Source organism: Pipistrellus hanaki (assembly GCF_964339955.1).
Source record: "Pipistrellus hanaki genome assembly, chromosome: 11".
Taxonomy (NCBI): Eukaryota; Metazoa; Chordata; class Mammalia; order Chiroptera; family Vespertilionidae; genus Pipistrellus; species Pipistrellus hanaki.
In genome coordinates this window covers 39,265,277-39,283,920 of record NC_140513.1, presented here as the reverse complement: position 1 = coordinate 39,283,920, position 18,644 = coordinate 39,265,277, and the positions used below count along the sequence as shown (strand labels likewise).

The following is an 18,644-nucleotide window of genomic DNA, read 5'->3' as shown; positions in this document are numbered from 1 at the left end:
GGTACACTGATCTACCATGTTCCACCAGAGGATTTTTCCAACCAGCTAAGGAAAAAAGACATACCTGTCAACAGTGAACAATATAGACAGCACAATGTCAAAAGGCTCCTTTATCTGTTTTTTAAAAGTTCCAAGCAAATGCCTTCTCCTGTACCAAGATCCCTCTCCACTTCTCACAAACTCTTTTCTTCCCTACAATAAATCTTTTCCTCTTCTGAACCTCCATACTTCTTGTGGGTTTCACCATACACACACACACACACACACACACACACACGCACGCACACACACACACACACATATATATATTTTATAGAATTTTTCAGTGCAACTTTTTTATCCCACCAAACTCTACAAGTTCTTTAAGATACTTATCTGGCCCTAACTGGTTTGACTCAGTGGATAGAGCGTCGGCCTCCAGACTCAAGGGTCTCGGGTTTGAATCTAGTCAAGGGCATGTACCTTGGTTGCGGGCACATCCCCAGTAGGGAGTGTGAAGGAGGCAGCTGATTGATGTTTCTCTTTCATCGATGTTTCTAACTCTCTATCCCTCTCCCTTCCTCTCTGTAAAAAAAAAAAAAAATCAATAAAATATATATATTTTTAAAAAGAAAAAGATACTTATCTGTCTCCATACCCACTGGCCTCAGAGTGGACATGTATTTTATGAATGACTAAATTAACAATTTAATTAATGAAGTGATTAGTACTGAGGGATAAACTTATTCCCTGCTAGGATGGTCAAGTTATATCAGTGAAATGTTTTAAACATCTCCTTTAAATCCTAAAAGAATTTATTGCCGGGACCGGTTTGGCTCAGTGGATAGAGCGTCGGCCTGCGGACTGAAAGGTCCCGGGTTCGATTCCGGTCAAGGGCATGTACCTTGGTTGCGGGCACATCCCCAGCGGGGGGTGTGCAAGAGGCAGCTGGTCGATGTTTCTCTCTCATTGACATTTCTGACTCTCTGTCCCTCTCAATTCCTCTCTATGTAAAATCAATAAAATATATTAAAAAAAAAAAAAAACAAAACTAAAAGAATTTATTCATAGCCACATAAATTTATTATAGAGGCCACCTCTGGTGAGTCATGAAGAAATAAAAAACAAGACTGTGTATTGGATTTAAAAGGTGAGCAAAATAGAACCAGATAAACTTCTAGTTGGAAAAACAAAACAAGACTAATCTTCAGGTTATTACGGTACATTATTGAAGAATTAAGCAGCAGGACATGTAGGCTATAGTACAACAGATTTTAAATGCCAAATTGCTTTCCACAGTGGGTACACCATTTAACATTTCTACCAACAAAGTATAAGGGTTTCAATTTCTCTACATCCTCATCAACACCTGTTAATGTCTATCTTTAAATTTTATCCATCCTAGTTGGTGTGAAATGGTATCAAACTGTTGTTTTGATTTGCATTTCCTTAATGGCTCAGGATATTGAACATTTTTTCATGTCTTTATTGGACATCTTCTTATCATTTTTGGAGTAATGACCTCTGCTTAACTGTCTTTCCTCCCCTCCCACCCTAAAAATGAGACTATTTTAAAATTTACCTAACTATATGATCACTTAAATACACAAACATCATAGAGAACATGAAATAGAAAATTAAAACCTCTTATAACTCCACTCTATAGCACTGATGAACATTTTTTTATTTTCTAGCCATTTTTGAACAAAAAACTAACAAATGCTTATTATAGAAAATATAGCCCTGGCTAGTTTTGCTCAATGGATAGAGCGTCGGCCTGTGGACTGAAGGGTCCCAGGTTCGATTCCGGCTGAGAGCACATGCCTGGGTTGCAGGCTCGGTCCCCAGTAGGAGGCAGCCAATCAATGATTCTCATCATTAATGTTTCTATATCTCTCCCCCTCTCCCTTCCACTCTAAAACCAATAAAATATATTTTTTTAAAATACAGAAAACTAACAAATGCTTATTATAGAAAATACAAAATATATATCCCAAACAGTACTTTGTCTTTGTGTGTGTGTGTGTGTGTGTGTGTGTGTGTGTGTATGTTGAACACTTACAATATGCCAGGAACTGTTCTAAACACTTTAAAAACACATTCAATGCTAATAATATATTAGAAATTATATTAGATACATCTCATATTTAGTTTTATATCCTTAAACTATAATGAACATTTTTCTTATCTTCCAAAATACAATTTTACTAACAAAATATTGTAACGTGATAGATTGGAATGTAACTAAACCCTCATTATTGGTGGATTAGACTAGTTTTTCATAATTATAAACAGTATTTTCATCTATCAAATGCCCATACTTAATATAATCATTGTTTGTTGAATGCTTAGTATAAGCACTTGTGATAGCCACATTATGTGGATTCTCCCATTTACAGAACTCGAGATAGTAGGAATTTTCATCTTTCCCATTTTACAGATGAGAAAATTGAAGATTAGAGAGGCTAAGACACTTCCTCAAGGGCACACAGCAAATTGGTGGCAGTCAGGATTCAAATGAGGTCTGCATGACCACTGAGTGGAACCTTCTGCTACACCATATTGCATCTTCCATTATTTCTTTAGCATGAATTCCTAGAGGCAGAACTGCTGGATTAGACATAACATACTTTTTGTCGGGGAATAGGAGGGTATAGTCTGCTAAATACTGTCATGTTGACCTTCAGTAAGATTATAGAAATTTCTTCAATGCTTGTTTCCATAACTCATCAATGCTAAAATACCACTATGCATTTTCTAGTTAAAAAAAAAAAAAAAAAAAAAAAAAGGAGCCACCTCATTTTATATGTATTTTTAAGCTGCTCTAGGCTATTGGTACTTTTATGATTAATTTCTGACAGACAAAGCATGATCTCAATGGCTTACAAGAGCAGAAAGGGGTTTTTGCAATGTCAGCATTCTTTACTGAGAGTAAGAGACACCACAATGGAAGGGATGATAGGAAAAGCACAGTCCCCCCAAGGGCAAGGCAGGCTGACAGCATGCGAGCCTAGGATTGTGAGCTAGCAGCTGAGTCAACACACTGTCTGCAACACCAGATGGTGTCAAGTAACCAAGAATTTCACCTTGGCCCCAAGTTCCTGGTTTTGTGAGAATGTCACCTTAAAAGGATCATATCTAGGCAGGAAAGCTTCCAAAGACTTTGTAGCTCACCTGGACTCGGCCTTCCTCTTTTTCCTTTACTCTCCTGAACCCCCACACATTACCAGGCTGTAAAGCTGAAGTGACTGGCTCTAATCACTCAATATCCACCAGATAACTTGCAATCATTCCTCCAGACTCCGAATTAATAGTTTCTCCATTAATCAGCCTGGACAGGGAGTAAATTTCTGTGCTCCCATTGAACCTGCAGCTTTCCTGGTTCCTGCAAATGTAACACTGCTTTGTCTTTACACCACAGTGTACTGGACAGTGTGTGGGAATGACTGGGTTTCAATACTATTTCATGAACAAGTTATAGTGAGTTGACCTAGCAATATGGTAGCTAGGGGAATAAAGAAAAGAACTAAAATTTAGTGTGCCTCTACTATTAGGTGCCCAGTACTTTATATACATTAATTTAAGTAATTTTCATAATAATCCACCGAGGCAGAAAGTAAAGCCCCCATTTTAAGATGAAAACATTAAAGCCTTACTTTCTACAGACAGCTAGTAGGGCCAGAATGTGAGCCCAGACCAATGTAGTTCTGTCTCAGCTCTTTCCTCTCCATTAGGCATCTCCCCTGAAGAATAGAGCCAAATCACCTAGAGGGAAAGGGCTACTCCTCTAAAATTGTTGGCCTAAAATCTCACTGAAGTGAAAACTCTCTTGTTTCACTTGGAGGAATCTCTATCTTGGAAACAGAGAGGAGAGGGAACCTACGAAAGATGTATAAAGAAGGGAGTGGTGAGTGAAAATTAGAGAATAGTTTCTCCATTAATCTGAAAACATTTTGACTTCTTTAAATTGTCTCAAGACTAGGAAGCTTTTAGTCAAGTACCCATGATGCTGATGGCACTGATATCATAAAAAAGGAAGAAGAAAACAGAATAACTATAGTATGTAAGGAGCCCAAGGATACCTGGTTCTCATTCTGATGAATAGTAAGTAATGCTAAGTCTAAGCCATTCAAATTCTCTGGTAACTTCTATCTCTTTATTTCTAAACAAAAAGAATTAGGTTGTGACAGTTTCCAACCTGGATCTGCATCCAAATAACCCCCTGAGCTTGTGAAACACACTGATCTCTAAATCCTACCCTCATTCCAATTTAGTAGGCTTGGGGTGGGACTTAGGAATCCTCAGGATTTTTATAGACTAACTAAGTTGGGAAATACCTGAATGAAATCTTATTTCCTTCCCAAGAGAGACTGAAAAGGCAGCCAGCTGATTCAGAAAGCCATATAATCAAAGGCTATCAATTCAGTTTTTCAATGTTCCGCAATCTTTCCCGGTTTCAGGGCAAAATGAGTTATGCTCAGTCTTCCTTACTGCTTAAACCTACCTTTGTTCTGCCAATGCACTAGCCTTAACAGTGCCAAAATATGCTGGTGAGGAACACAAACCTTTTTTAATTGCCAGGGACCCCTGAAGGTATTAGCTGTTGTGATCCTCTCTAGGCTGCCTCTACTTTCCTCCTTTAAAGCCCCTGAGGAGGAACTGAGACCAGGAGATTTAAAGGCAGACATGGGGAGTGCTGGGGAGATAGAATAACACCCCTACCTTGACATCTAGCTTGGCCAGGTGCTGTAAAACCCAGATGCGATGGGACCAGGCATTATAGTTGCTTGGGTATCTCCCTGCCGCTTCACCACAGACCTCCATCTCTTCTCGTATTAGCCGCTGAGTCCTTTCCGCAGGAATCGTTCCCAAGTTTCCTTTGGCCACAAAGGAAGGCAAGGAGGTTTCCTGAAGTAGCTGCTGTAGCACCCATCGTCTGATAAGGTAGTATGTGGGAAAGAGAATGAGGAAAGAACATAAACCAGAGAGAAAAACAAAGTTTTCTTGCTCTTAATTTAATTTCCATTCACAGATAATGAAAATAATACCTGTCTATAATCCCAATGAGTTTGTGTGTGTGGGTGTGTTTTGGGGGGATGTGGAGGAACTGTTTTTGTTTTAAAAGACACATTTAACTTTTGCAGCATTTAAAAGGAGGCAGGACAAGGAGGAAGAAAAACCTTTCTGAAATGTTAAAATCTTGTCAAAAAGAAAATGCCATCAGTTACAAAATTACAACCCTAAACTCCATTTGAAGATATGTAAACTCAACTGGTGTATGAGTGTGTGTGTATGTTGTAGTGGTAGTTTGTGGGAGAACAGATATAATTAATGGCTGGTAAATGCTAGAAGAGGAATCATGGTTCATATCTTTAATTACATACAGATGCCTCAACCTATGTATATTTGTTTGAGAACTAGAAACTGCATTATGACAGCTTTCATTAAGCAAAATTTCCGTAGTATAGTATAGAATCTAGAGGAAACAAATACATTATAATTAGTGAGACCATCAAGGTTCTAAAATGTCTTTATGGATTTTTTTCTTGTCTATTTTTAAGATTTTCATTCGCATACACATAAATGAAATTCAATAAGGTGTCTCAACCACTTAATGTTTTAGATTTTAACAAATATTTTCTCATAAGTATTATTTTAGATTAAAAATTTCTAACATAAAAGTACAAGAAATTGAATACAAAATTTTTTCATTTTCAAATAACAGTTTTAGTATTAACAACAAAACCTTGCTTTATAAAATACTAGAGGTCCAGTGCACAAATTTGTGCACCAGCGGGATCCCTCAGCCCGGCTCTCCAACATCCCCCGAGGGGTCCCAAACTGTGAGAGGCACAGGCCAGGCCAAGAAACCCAACCAATGCACAGCTAGGGCCAGGGAGGGATGCCGGAAGTTGGCCAGCCAGGGAGGGACTGCAGGAGGGCTCCAGGGCGCGTCCGGCCCCACTTGCTCAGTCCAGATAGGCTGGACCCAGCAGCAAGCTAACCTACCAGTCGGAGCATCTGCCCCCTGGTGGTCAGTACACGTCATAGTGAGCAGTTGAGCACTCTTAGCATATCATTAGCATCCTTAGCATATTATGCTTTGATTGGCTGAACAGATGACTGAATGACCGGACACAGCATATTAGGCTTTTATTATATAGGATTAGCCAAGCCAAGAGATTGACTGAGGCATCCTATATAATAAAAGGCTAATATGCAAATCGACTGAACAGCAGAACAACCAGTCGCTATGACACGCACTGACCATGAGGGGGCAGATGCTCAATGCAGGAGCTGTCACCTGGTAGTCAGTATGCTCCCATAGGGAGAGTGCCGCTCAGCCAGTAGCTGGGCTCATGGCTGGCTATTGCAGCAGTGGTGGTGGGAGCCTTTCCCGCCTCTCTGCGGCAGCGCTAAGGATGACCGTGACTGATGGCTTAGGTCCGCTCCCCATAGGAACCATCAGTCATACATCCCCTGTGAGAGGGTATAGTCCAAGCTGAGGGAACCCCCTCCAAGTGCATGAATTTCAGCTGCACTTATTTTCCTTATTTGATTATTTTTAATTATCACAACCATTACCACCATCATTTTTACCAAGAACACAATTTAATTAATTATAAAACTTAAGTTGCTCATTATATTTGAATATCAAAATGCAATTTCCATGACTCCTTAAGAATGTTAACAATAATGGTTAAAATTTATTGAGTATTTAATATGTGCCAGGCACTGTATTACTCATATAAACTCAGCTATTAACTCTGAGAGAGGTGGAATTATTAAATTTTCATTTTACAAAAGAGAAAACAGGCTTGAAGAAGTTAAATAATTTCCAAAAATCACACGGGTAGCAAGTGCTGGCATCAAGATTTAAGCATGACTTTAAAATTCATCCTCTGAACTGTGATGTGATCTGGTCTCACACACTGTATTTTCTCCAGCCATTTGGAATCCTAAGTAAGAATCCTAAGGTGTAAATTAACCACACCTGTGAATCCATGTTTCTGGACTCTTTGGAAACTTAGTTAAGGCCAGTTTTCCCAGATGTAAATCCTTAATTGGATTTAAAGTGCCAGAGAGGATCAGCTCTTTTCTGTAAAAGAAAAATAAAAAGAACCATTACTTTATCTTTCTATCCAAACATATTGTATGGGTATTCACTGAGAAGTAAATTTCCAAGAATTTTTGAAAAAAGAAAACAAAACTCATACACGTCACACACAGTAATGAAGAATGTATTCTCATAATCTTAAAATAACAGAAGCTTTAAATCAGTGGTAGACCTTTTAGTTATCTGTTTGGAAGAAGGCCAAGGGGTTTGCAAAAGCTTATCAGGCCTGACATCAGTATCTGAAGGGCAGCTCCAAAATGAGGCAAGAATTGCTCTAGCTTCCTAAGTAGGACTTGATATGACCTGGTTCATTATTAAAAAAAATACACATACAACTAACCCAGTATGATTGAGATGTAATCTCAATTACTATATTTATTTTTGAATTTTCCCTCTACCTTTCCTTATATGAATCTACCTTTTAATATATATAATTTTAAAAATTGATTTCAGAGAGGAAGGGAGAGGGAGAGAGAGAGAAACATCAATGATGAAAATGAATCATTGGTCAGCTACCTTCTGCATGGGCTGTGACTGGAAATCCAACCTTAACCTCCTGGTTCACAGGTTGACACTCAACCACTGAGCCATGCAGGCCGGGCTGCATCTACCTTTTAACATATAATTTTATATTCTAATCTTACATATTTGGTCCGATATGAATATTTTATTTATTTAATCCTCACCCAAAGATACTTTTTAATGTTTTGTTTTTAATATGTCTTTATTGATTTTTAGAGAGAGGAAGGGAGAGGGAAAGAAAGATAGAAACACTCATGATAGAGAAACATCTGTGGGCTATTTCCTATATGCCCTTACTGGAGATGGAGCCTGCAACCCAGGCACGTGCCCTAACTACCTGGAATTGAACCAGTAACCTTCTGGTACATGAGCAAACTGAGCCATACCAGCCAGGTGAGGATATGTTTGTTTGTTTGTTTGTTTGTTTATTTATTTATTGAGAAACATCGATGTGAAAGAGACATCGATTGGTTGCATCCCATGCGCATCCTGACCAGGGACCAAACCTTTTGGTGTGCTGGCCGATGCTCCCAACCAACTGAACCATATGAACCTTTAAGTGGTCAAATAGTATTCATTCAGTAGCTATGCTGTTTGATTATGGTCTTCCCTATGGTTAGAGATTTAGGTTGCTTCTAAGTTTTTGCTATTCTAAAATAATTCTGAAACAAAGAGCTTTGTGCTTATGACTTCTTTTGTAGTACTATCACTTAGGGTTAAGTTTCCAAAAGGTGTATTACCAGGTAAAATACCTACCTGCATGGGTCTTTATTATACTAGACAACTTTTGAAATTAAACGGAAGTAAGAGCTATGTGAAATTTTTCTTTTTAAAAAGTGTTCCAACCTTCAATGTAGTATAAAGAATGTCATGCAAAAGTGCTCCCCATACTTCTCAGGTAAAAACGACTTAGGTTTAGGTTGAATTTCTCAGATAAGTTTTTATAAGTTCTGATATTAATTTTTAATGTATTATTATTTTATAATGAAGCTAGGTCATTTGCTAATATTTAATCTTCAAATGTCCTTTCTATGGTAGGGATGATTACATATATTTTAGGGAAGTGTAATGCCAATAAAACCAAAGCCCAGCATGTACACCTCACCTACTTAGGTGGATTAGTTCCTAAATACCACAATACCTTTTCTTTCCAACAGCAAACACCATATTTCTAACCTTTTATTTTAAAAGAAAAAAAAAACTTCCTTTTTAATGAAAACACTACACAAAGTGATAGTATTTGCATTTTATAATAATTTCACTTTATAAAATAAAGGTATATATGGCTGCTTTAATAGGTGAAATTATTGACTATTTTTCTTCCAATGTACAGGAAACCTGTATCATCTTAAAAGAATATTTAATGCACAGCCAATTACTTTTGCAGTCTGAGATCCTTTTTCTTCTGAAATCGGTAAATGTTTTGTTCATACAATAAGTCAGATTATTTATATAAAAGAAGGCACAATACTGCTCTATGTAATTTTAAGTACTTTGTAGAACAGATTCTCAAATTAGGGTCCTTGACTACATCATTTGAAACTGTTGAGAAATAAAGTCTCAGGCTTCATCCTAGACCCAATGAATCAAAAACTCCAGTGGGCAAAGCAATGTGTTTTAGTAAGCCCTTGGGTGGTATACACTAAAGATTAAAAACCATTTTTATAGGTAACTTACTGTATTAAGTATAATTTCCATTTACTAATTTTGAAACCTTTTCTGATTTACAATTACTCAACTATATTCCCTAGGATGTCTATAAACAAAAAAAAAATTTTCTTCAGTAAATAGGAAGTTACCTTACAAAAAAATTTTACAGTTTCTTAAATTAAGGGTTCTCTCTCAATTTCTTTATTTGAACAACAAAGTAGTATTTGGGAAGACATCTTAGCTTAAAATAACCTCAATCAATGGTGTGTGTGTGTGTGTGTGTGTGTGTGTGTGTGTGTGTGTATGGTAAGCTGCTAACATGGGAAGAAAGAATAAAGTGAGGGTCATTAAATAAATGTGAGGGGAACTAACTAGGAAAGCAAAAGGCACCTGTGGTCTGAAAGGATGTCCAGCCTAATTAGCATATTATGCTTTTACTATATAGGATAATTTGTATCCTGCCTTCCTCTTAAAAGAATTTGCATTAGTCTAAGGAACCACCAGTTTTTTAAAACCATATATATATATTGAAAAATATGAACCTGGTCTGAGAACTATAATAGTTCAATAACTATTGTGTTTAAAGCTACAATAATTAAAATTAAAGGTATCAATAAAATATGACCTCTCTCTAAAACACTGAGTGCCAGAGTCTGCAGTGATTTGCCCACAGAGGTCCCAATGTTAGTGACTCAACTGAGATTGTAAGATTGTGGCCTTAAATGCTCACCCCACACACTATAATGCTTCTCAAATATACTAAGCAGGTTCTTACTTGTCAACCAACTATGCTGATTACCCCTACCTCTCTTAAATGAAAGGAAAAGTAAAAGCAGGCATCAAATGGTATACCATGATACAACATGATGATTTATATTTCAGGAAAGTAGTTTACAGAGAACAGAGATAAATATGCAAAAAAGGGGCAAAGTTTATATTAGAATTTTCATGGGCCTATTATAAAAAATGAGAAGATGCCATGGGCATATGGTTTATATTTCATTTTTCAAAAAGCTAACAACTCATGGGGCTTGTATGTCTTCAGAAATTTGGACAATTTCATTTTATTAATGGTAAGAATGACGTACCTCACGTTCCATGCCGTGGTAAAGTCTGGGTTTAGAAGCAGCAGAGTGCGTGTGACATCTATCAGTTCTAAAATAAAGAGAAGTCATATTAAAAACAAATAGTCCTATCCTTTAAAGCTTGGCTTCTCTTTAAGGTCTTTATTTCATTTTATATAGATATATAGGCTCACATTATAGTGACATATAGATCTCATGTCACAATAATTTTAATGATAGCTATAATTTGTTCTAAGCCAGTGGTTCTCAACCTTTCTAATGCCACGACCCTTTAATACAGTGTCTCATGTTGTGGTGACCCCCAACCATAAAATTATTTTCATTGCTACTTCATAACTGTAATTTTGCAACTGTTATGAATTGTAATGTAAATATGTGTGTTTTCCAATGGTCTTAGGCTCTTGACCCTCTGGTTGAGAACCGCTGTTGTAGAGCCTAAGACCATCGGTCCCAGACTGTGAGAAGGATGTCTGACTGCCAGCTTAGGCCTGACTACCAAGCGAATAGGGCCTAAGCTGGCAGCAGACATCACCCCAGGAGTCCCGGACTACGAGAGGGCATTGTCCAGGCTCAGTGATCACCCTCTCTCAGTGCATGAATGACATGCACTGGGCCTCTAGTATATCTATAAAGAATAATTTAACTAACCTCTTCATTCTTTTACTTTTAGTAGTTTTTGACAATAATTTAATATTTATCAGGAAAAATAAATATAAATTTCTACACTATTATTTATTTAATTCCACAAATATTCTAAGTATTGAATATGTACAAAGATTAAACTGTTTATAATGATAAATAAGACCTCATCTTGTTCTCTAGATTACCCTTTAGTTGGAGAGAAATGTAAACAATTACTAATATGTAAGGCAAAATTAAATAAATGTGAACTAGAAATATATGCTACATTTTAGGGACCACCAAAGCAGCTGTAATTAATTCTTACTGGAACACCCAGGGAAGCTATCAATGAATCAGGTGAATAAGGTAGTAATGCCATTACAGACCATGGGGGGAAAATGTTTGGCTTCAGTGGATAGAGCATTAGCCTGCGGACTGAAGGGTCCGGGTTTGATTCTGGTCGAAGGCACATACCCAGGTTGTGAGCTTGATCCCCAATATGGGGTGTGCAGGAGGCAGTCAATCAATGATTCTCTCTCATCACTGATGTTTCTCTCTCTCCCACTCTCTCTTCCTCTCTGAAATCAATAAAAATCTATTTTTTTTTTTTTAAATGTAAGCCAAGTTTGCAAAGAGGCATGAAACTCAACATACGGGGTACTCTCAAATAGTTATAGTACCAGAGCATGACTAGAGAGGGCATAGGGTGTTGAGAAAATGTAACAAGAATCTAGAACCTGGTCCCAATCTTCTTGTCAGCCTGGCCTTCCACTACTTGCCTCTCAAGTGCTATACTCCTCCTGGGCCAAACCCCACCCTTCACTAAACACCTCATACCTGCCTATCTTCTCCTCTCTAGATATAACTCAGAGTTACCTACTTGCTATTCTCTCTGCCAGAAATGTCCTCCTATCTCTGAAAAAAGTATTTTTAAAAGCATCTTTCTTCCTAAAGACGTTCCTGACCTACCTGGATAGAAGCAATCTTTAATCTGTATGTTCTGTGTGCATCTTACTTTGTTACTGATCTTGATAAATATTATCCTTTTAATGAGACTGTAAGTTTTTTGGAGGCAAGTCCCCTCTAATACATCTTCAAATTACTCATTTACTCAACATAAATGTGAAAAAATATGATCTCTGTCAGGGTTCAAATCTCAGTTTTTCCACTTACTGTCTACATAACACCATTGAACATCAGTTTCCTTATCTGTGAAATAGTGATAATATCAACCTCAGTGATGTGAACAATTAGATTCATTCCCTATCGCCACAGCTGTTTTACAGTGGGTACTCGATAAATGTTTGTTCATCTAAATACCATTGCTCCTTATAAAAAATGAAAATTTCACCCTCGCTGGTTTGGGTCAGTGGATAGAGCATTGGCCAGCAGACCAAACGATCCCGGTCAAGGTCACGTACCTTGATTGCAAATTCCTCCCCAGCCCAGGACTGGTCAGGGCTCCTGCAGAAGGCAACCAATCAATGTGTTTCTCTCACATTGATGTTTCTCTCTGTGTCATTCTCTCTCTCTTCCACTCTCCCTAAAAAATCAATGGAAAAATATCCTCAGGTGAGGATTAACAAAACAAAACAAAAAAGAAAATTTTCAACACTAATTTATCAAAGAAGTAATCACGAGGCAGATGTTCCTATAGTGAAACTGTCTAAATTTCTAAACTTGTAAAATAAGCAACAAAAAACACATCTGGTTGTTAAGTAGCTATATAAAAACATGTGTATATGATAGGAAGGCCGCTAGTATTTCTTTTGAAGTCTATAATTTTTCAATCCATTATACTATCCACATAAACAATTATTTTGTTTCTTGGACTTTCCCTTTCTGTATTAAAAAAAAAAGTGTAACCCAGGATTGTGATTATTTGTTTGTACTTCTAATGCAACTCTTCCACCCAACCCATAAATAAGGACAAGTTCATCCTCCATGAGAGAGACTGTACAGCAGTACAAGACAAACACACAGAAAAATACCTAAGTCCCCACTATTCATTCTGTGGTTGTGTGAAGAGAGAGGAAGACTGACCAAAGTAACACTCCTTTACTACAGGGTCTCCCCCTAGCAGGGCAACAGCCGCTATTGGGTTCAGAGCCCAGCCAGCTCTACTACTTACTGAGAAGTTCTGGACATATCACTTTATCTTTCTGCGCTAGTATCCTCCTTATGTAAAACAAAGCTAATAATGGTACTACTCATACGGATATTAAATGATTCAAACCCATGAAGGATTAGGACAGTACCTGACAGTAAGCACCCAATGGTAATTCCTTTTACAAAGCTTGTATTTCTTAGCCCAGTTCAATAAAGGCGTGGTCGACAAACTGCAGCTCGTGAGCTACATGCAGCTCTTTGGCCCCTTGAGTGTGGCTCTTCCACAAAATACCACGGCCTGGACAAGTCTATTTCGAAGAAGTGGCGTTAGAAGTTTAAATTTAAAAAATTTGGCTCTCAAAAGAAATTTCAATCGTTGTACTGTTGATATTTGGATCTGTTGACTAATGAGCTTGCTGACCAATGCCATAAACCATACTGGGGCTGGGGCCCCCAGAGGGAGGAAAAGAGTCCCCTGAGCTATCTGAGCAGTGACTGCAGGGCAGAGTGGATACTTCTCAACTTCTAAGAATCTCCAGTTTTAGCGCATATCAACAGCCTCCATCAACCATCAGTGTGGCATTCAGTCACAGGCCCTCTCCCCTCCTCTTTGACAAATCACTAACTTTTCCTGATTCAGTACTCAAGTTCAGGCAGGACTTCCTTCAGGAAGTATTCAGTCTAATCCAAGAGGTGGGGATGAAATAGAATATCAGACATGGAAAAGGGCCATTAAAGAAAAAATTAACAAGGTTAGAAATACACAACATTTAAGGAATCATTCCTGAATTACATGTATTTTTCTGCTCCTCTTCCCCACTGGCTCTGGCTAAATGAGAGAAAGGAGACTAGTGTCTCTATATGCCAGGGACTGTACTGAGTGCTTTACATATACCACTTCCTGTGATCCTCACAACAACCCTGTGAGACCCACTAGTGTGAAAATAGGAAGAGGTTAAGTGACTTTAGTGTATTGATGAACTGATTCTAAATCCAGGTCTCTTTTCCTGCAAAGCAGATGCTATTTCCACCCCAGCCACAATGTCTACAATTACTCTGACCTCTTTAAGTGAGACCTGAACCAAAGATCTAAAGTTTAACCAAAGATCTCTAGATAAAGATAAATATGTCTTTATTTATCTGCAATTATTTTACTCTCTCTACATTTCATCTATCTACTACTTTCCTTTGCAGTTTTACTAAGATGTGAGCTACTGAAATACCTATCATTTCTTGATATTAAACAGATCTCTCTCCAAATAACAGGATATATACCAGCAAATAACTGTTCATTACATACTTCAATATGTATCTAACTCATCATTCCATCACAAGGAGAAAATGAAGCGGGATACATTATATACAGAAAAATAGCTAAATCCAGCTGTAACAAGGAGGGGATATAAGGATGCTGCAGAAAAGTCAGAGAAAAATCAATAAGCTTTCTTTGCTACCCAAGGCTGGCAGTTATGTGGCAATGGTCATTGGATTTGATAACTGTCTATGACAGATAAGTTTTCATGCATTTAGAAATAAACCCAAGGTTGGCTTGGATTGGTTAATCTCTTCTTCCAAAACACATTTAGGTTAATATGAGAGGCTTGAGGTAAAGCTATATGGTAAACACCAAAAGGTCACTTATTATAGAACAGAATCACTGAACCGATAGCCAGACTAAGCTAAAGTCTTTTGCTTACCAAATTCTTGTTATTTTTATGATAAATGTATGTTGAACACATAAGGTGCTGGGTAAAGAAAGAGAAGACATAATCCCCCTTTCTAACAAACTCACAATCAAGCTGGGGAAAATGTTATTTAAATTAATAACTACAAAAAACTATAGTAGGTGTTACTGTGTAAGCATTATGAATAAAGGACTCCCACAGGCCTGCAGAGTAGTAATTACTTTCTCCTAGAGCAGTTGAAGACGCTCTATGAGTATGTGGGTGTGTTTATGCTGGCAACCACAACAGTGACAACATAGATATATTATAAAAACCTAACATGCTAAGTGCCTAGTCATCCATTCAACCGATCAAAGCATAATACGCTACTGATATGCTAGTCATCCATTCAACCACTTGCTATAATGTGAACTGACCAGCAGGGGGTAGATGCTCAACCGGTAGGTTAGCTTGCTAATGGGGTCCTACCTATCAGACTGAGTGAGGGGCTATACATGCCCTGGAGCCCTCCTACGGTCCCTCCCTGACTGGCCAACCTCCCATGACCATCCCTGGCCCCAATCGTGCACCAGTGGGATCCCTTAGCCTGGCCTGAGCCCTCTTGCAATTCGGGACTCCTTAGGCAATGTTGGAGAGCTAGTTTTGGCCTGATCCAACAGGCCAGGCTGAGGGACCCTACTGGTGTACGAATTCGTGCACTGGTCCTCTAGTAAGATATAAACATGGGCTCAGAAAAAAACACACAGAAATAAGGCAGTAGTACACAGCAAAGTCCAAGAATGGAACAGTATATGATGTGGCTGAAAGGTATATCAAAGAACTGCAAAACTCAAATGCTTTTAAAGTTCAAATGATTGTTGAAGTGTATGAAAGCAAACCTGGAGAGTAGCAACTGACACTCTCCCTCAGTGTCTGAAGAACATGAAGAGGTTGTAATAAAGCTTGGAACAAGCTTTCCTAGTCAAGAAAAGCAGAGGCTGTGAGCACTAGCCAATTGGCACCATGGAGAAATGTATGCACCGAAGGCTTCCGATTTTCCAAATGAAGATAGAAATGCAGATTTCCATGCTAATTTTAAAAGTTCATCCTGATTTTAAATGTTTACCTAATTTATAATAATTTTAAAAAGCCCTAGCCGGTTTGGCTCAGTAGATAGAGCATCGGTCTATGGACAGAAGGGTCCCAGGTTCAATTGTAGTCAAGAGCACATGCCCGGATTTCGGGCTTGATTCCCAGTATGGGTCGTGCAGGAGGCAACAATCAATGATTCTCTCACTCGTCCTTCCTCTATGAAATCAATAAAAATATATATTAAAAAATAATTTTAAAAGCATTATACAAACCAAAACAAAATACATCTGTGGGCTGGCTTTAGTTCGAGGGCTGAGAATCTACAACCTCTGACACTGAATTTGAAGTAGAAGAAAAGCTATAAAATAGTCTGACATTTGCTCAAAAAACAGCAACTGCCATTTGACCAAGTGATCCCACATTTAGTATTATGACCTAAGAAGCCAGAAATACCAATCACAAAGAATATATGCACCCCTATGTTCATAACAGCGTTATTTACAGTACCTAAGATTTGGAAGCAGCCCAAGTGCCCATTAATAGACAAATAGATTTAAAAATTATGGTGCATTTACATAATGGAATATTATGCAGCTGTGGGGAAAAAAGAATGATCTCTTACCCTTGGAGACAGCATGTAGAGACATGGACTGTACTAAACTAAGCAAAATAGCCAGTTAGATAAAGAAATGTATCACATAATCTCACTTATATGTGGAATCAATGAACAAAACAAACTGATGAACAAAAATAGAACCAGTGACATTGAAGCATGCAACAGGCTGATGTTCTTCAGAGAGAAAGGGGGTGGGAGAGGAGGAAAAGATTAACGAATGAACTTATGTGCATGTATGCATAGTTCATGAACAGATAATAATATGGAGAAGTCCTGGAGAGGGGACGGGAGCATAGTGGAGGGGGTCAATGGGAGGGAAAAGGGGGGATATATGTAATACTTTCAATGATAAATAGAAAGAGAGAGAGAAACATCGTTTTCTTTTTTCTTTTTTTAAAAAAATATATTTTATTGATTTTCCACAGAGAGGAAGGGAGAGAGATAGAGAGCTAGAAATATCTATGAGAGAGAAACATCGACCAGCTGTCTCTTACACACCCCCTATCAGGGATGTGCCCGCAACCAACATACATGCCCCTGACTGGAATCGAACCTGGGACCTTTCAGTCCGCATACCGACTCTCTACCACTGAGCCAAACCGGTTTCGGCTACATCGTTTTCTTAAAGGAAAGGCTGGTGACAGATTGTAAAGGCCCTTGAATACCAAGCCAAATCAATTGACAATGTAGATAGCATGAACATGAAATGAGATACTAAGTGTTGTTTGAGACGACTGGCTAATGGTATGGACATGGATTACAAAACAGAGGCAGACCAGCTGGTCTATGGGGTAGACCAGCTATGTGGTAATAATATTTGTCCAGATGAGGAGTAAGAATTGAATAAATAGCACAATAATGGAGCAGAGATGGTGAGAAAGAGGGGAGAGAACAAAAGCTGATGATGGAATGGCACACATGGAGATGGTCAAAGAGTGGGGCAGACTCCAATGTTGTGGACATCTCTTTTGCTTTTTGTTTTGTCATGGATTTCTCAAAAATTAGAATTACAGTATCATTTCTCTCCCAAACCAAATATGGCTATTACTGCATCAGATTTTTTAAAAAATATCAGTCTCCAAACAATTACACAGAAATGCTGTGATGTTATTTTAGCTAAACCATGGTTAAACTTGCCAGGCTATGGGTACCCAGACTAAATGTTACTTCTAAGTGTGTCTGTGAGGGTGTTCCCAGAAAAGATTAGCATTGGTAGATTCAGTAGATGGCCCTCCACAATTTAGGCAAGCATTATCCTATCTATTGAAGGCCCAACTAGGACATGAGAAAAAAAGAGGAGTTCATCCCTGTTTTTTGCTTCCTGTCTGCCTGCTTGAGTTAGGACTTCTCATCTTTTCCGGCCTCTGGACTGGGACTGAAACACTGACACACAGGTTCTCAGGCCTTCAGACTCAAATTAAGTTACATCGCCGGTTTTCCTGGGTCCCTACCTTGCAGAATGTAGATGGTGGGAGTTCTTAGCCTCCATAAACATTCAAGACAATTTGTCATAATAAAGCTCTTTGTATACATATAATTTTCAGCTGTTTGTTTCTCTGGAGAACCCTAATACAGATAGATGCTTTCCAAAGATCTAAGAAATTCAGCACATTAATGAGAGCATGAATTCAGTTTGATTAAAAAGAAAAAAAAGTATCCCAAGAATAAAAGTAACAACCTTCATTCACAGAACACATTCTCAGGGAACGCCTCTCTAGGGTTTTGGCATCAATCACACAGACACTGACATTTTTGAAATTGTCAGGTTTCTTCACTTTGCTCTTCTTATTGGTATATTTTCTAAAAAAGCAGTTTTCACAGCATTTTCATGAAATAACTTTTTCCAACATTTTTTGCTTTCTTGCTTAACAAGATTTACCTCTGTATTCTAATTGCTTCAGTTCATAAGTTTGGCAAAAGACTCTTGTTAGTCAGGATTTTCACATATCTTTTTCTGCCAAATCAGAAATTCGCTTCCATATTTTTATTGATAATAATATCACACAACCTGAGTTGTTTGTACCACGACACTAAATTATGCTGCATTATACACCAGAAACTGAAAACTGCTTCCATGAGGATGCAGGTTAGATGGAATCAAGCTCTATAAACATGTGAAGCTGCATCAGCACTCGGAGCTTAGATGACAGCTATTCTTGTGAGTGCATTTAACCACATCATCTTTCACC

The 18,644-nt window shown here is 38.1% G+C and overlaps 1 protein-coding gene across 1 annotated transcript in view; it reads right to left on the bottom strand.

Annotated features, from left to right (window-relative positions):
- Positions 1 to 18,644, bottom strand: part of PTAR1 (protein prenyltransferase alpha subunit repeat containing 1) — a 44,356-nt gene that overhangs the window by 12,657 nt on the left and 13,055 nt on the right. The window contains exons 3-5 of the mRNA XM_084899550.1: positions 10,357 to 10,423; positions 6,974 to 7,078; positions 4,702 to 4,915 (exon numbers count right to left, since the gene is read on the bottom strand). Of these exons, the coding sequence (XP_084755676.1) occupies positions 4,702 to 4,915; positions 6,974 to 7,078; positions 10,357 to 10,423 (386 nt within the window). The remainder of the gene's footprint in view (positions 1 to 4,701; positions 4,916 to 6,973; positions 7,079 to 10,356; positions 10,424 to 18,644) is intronic.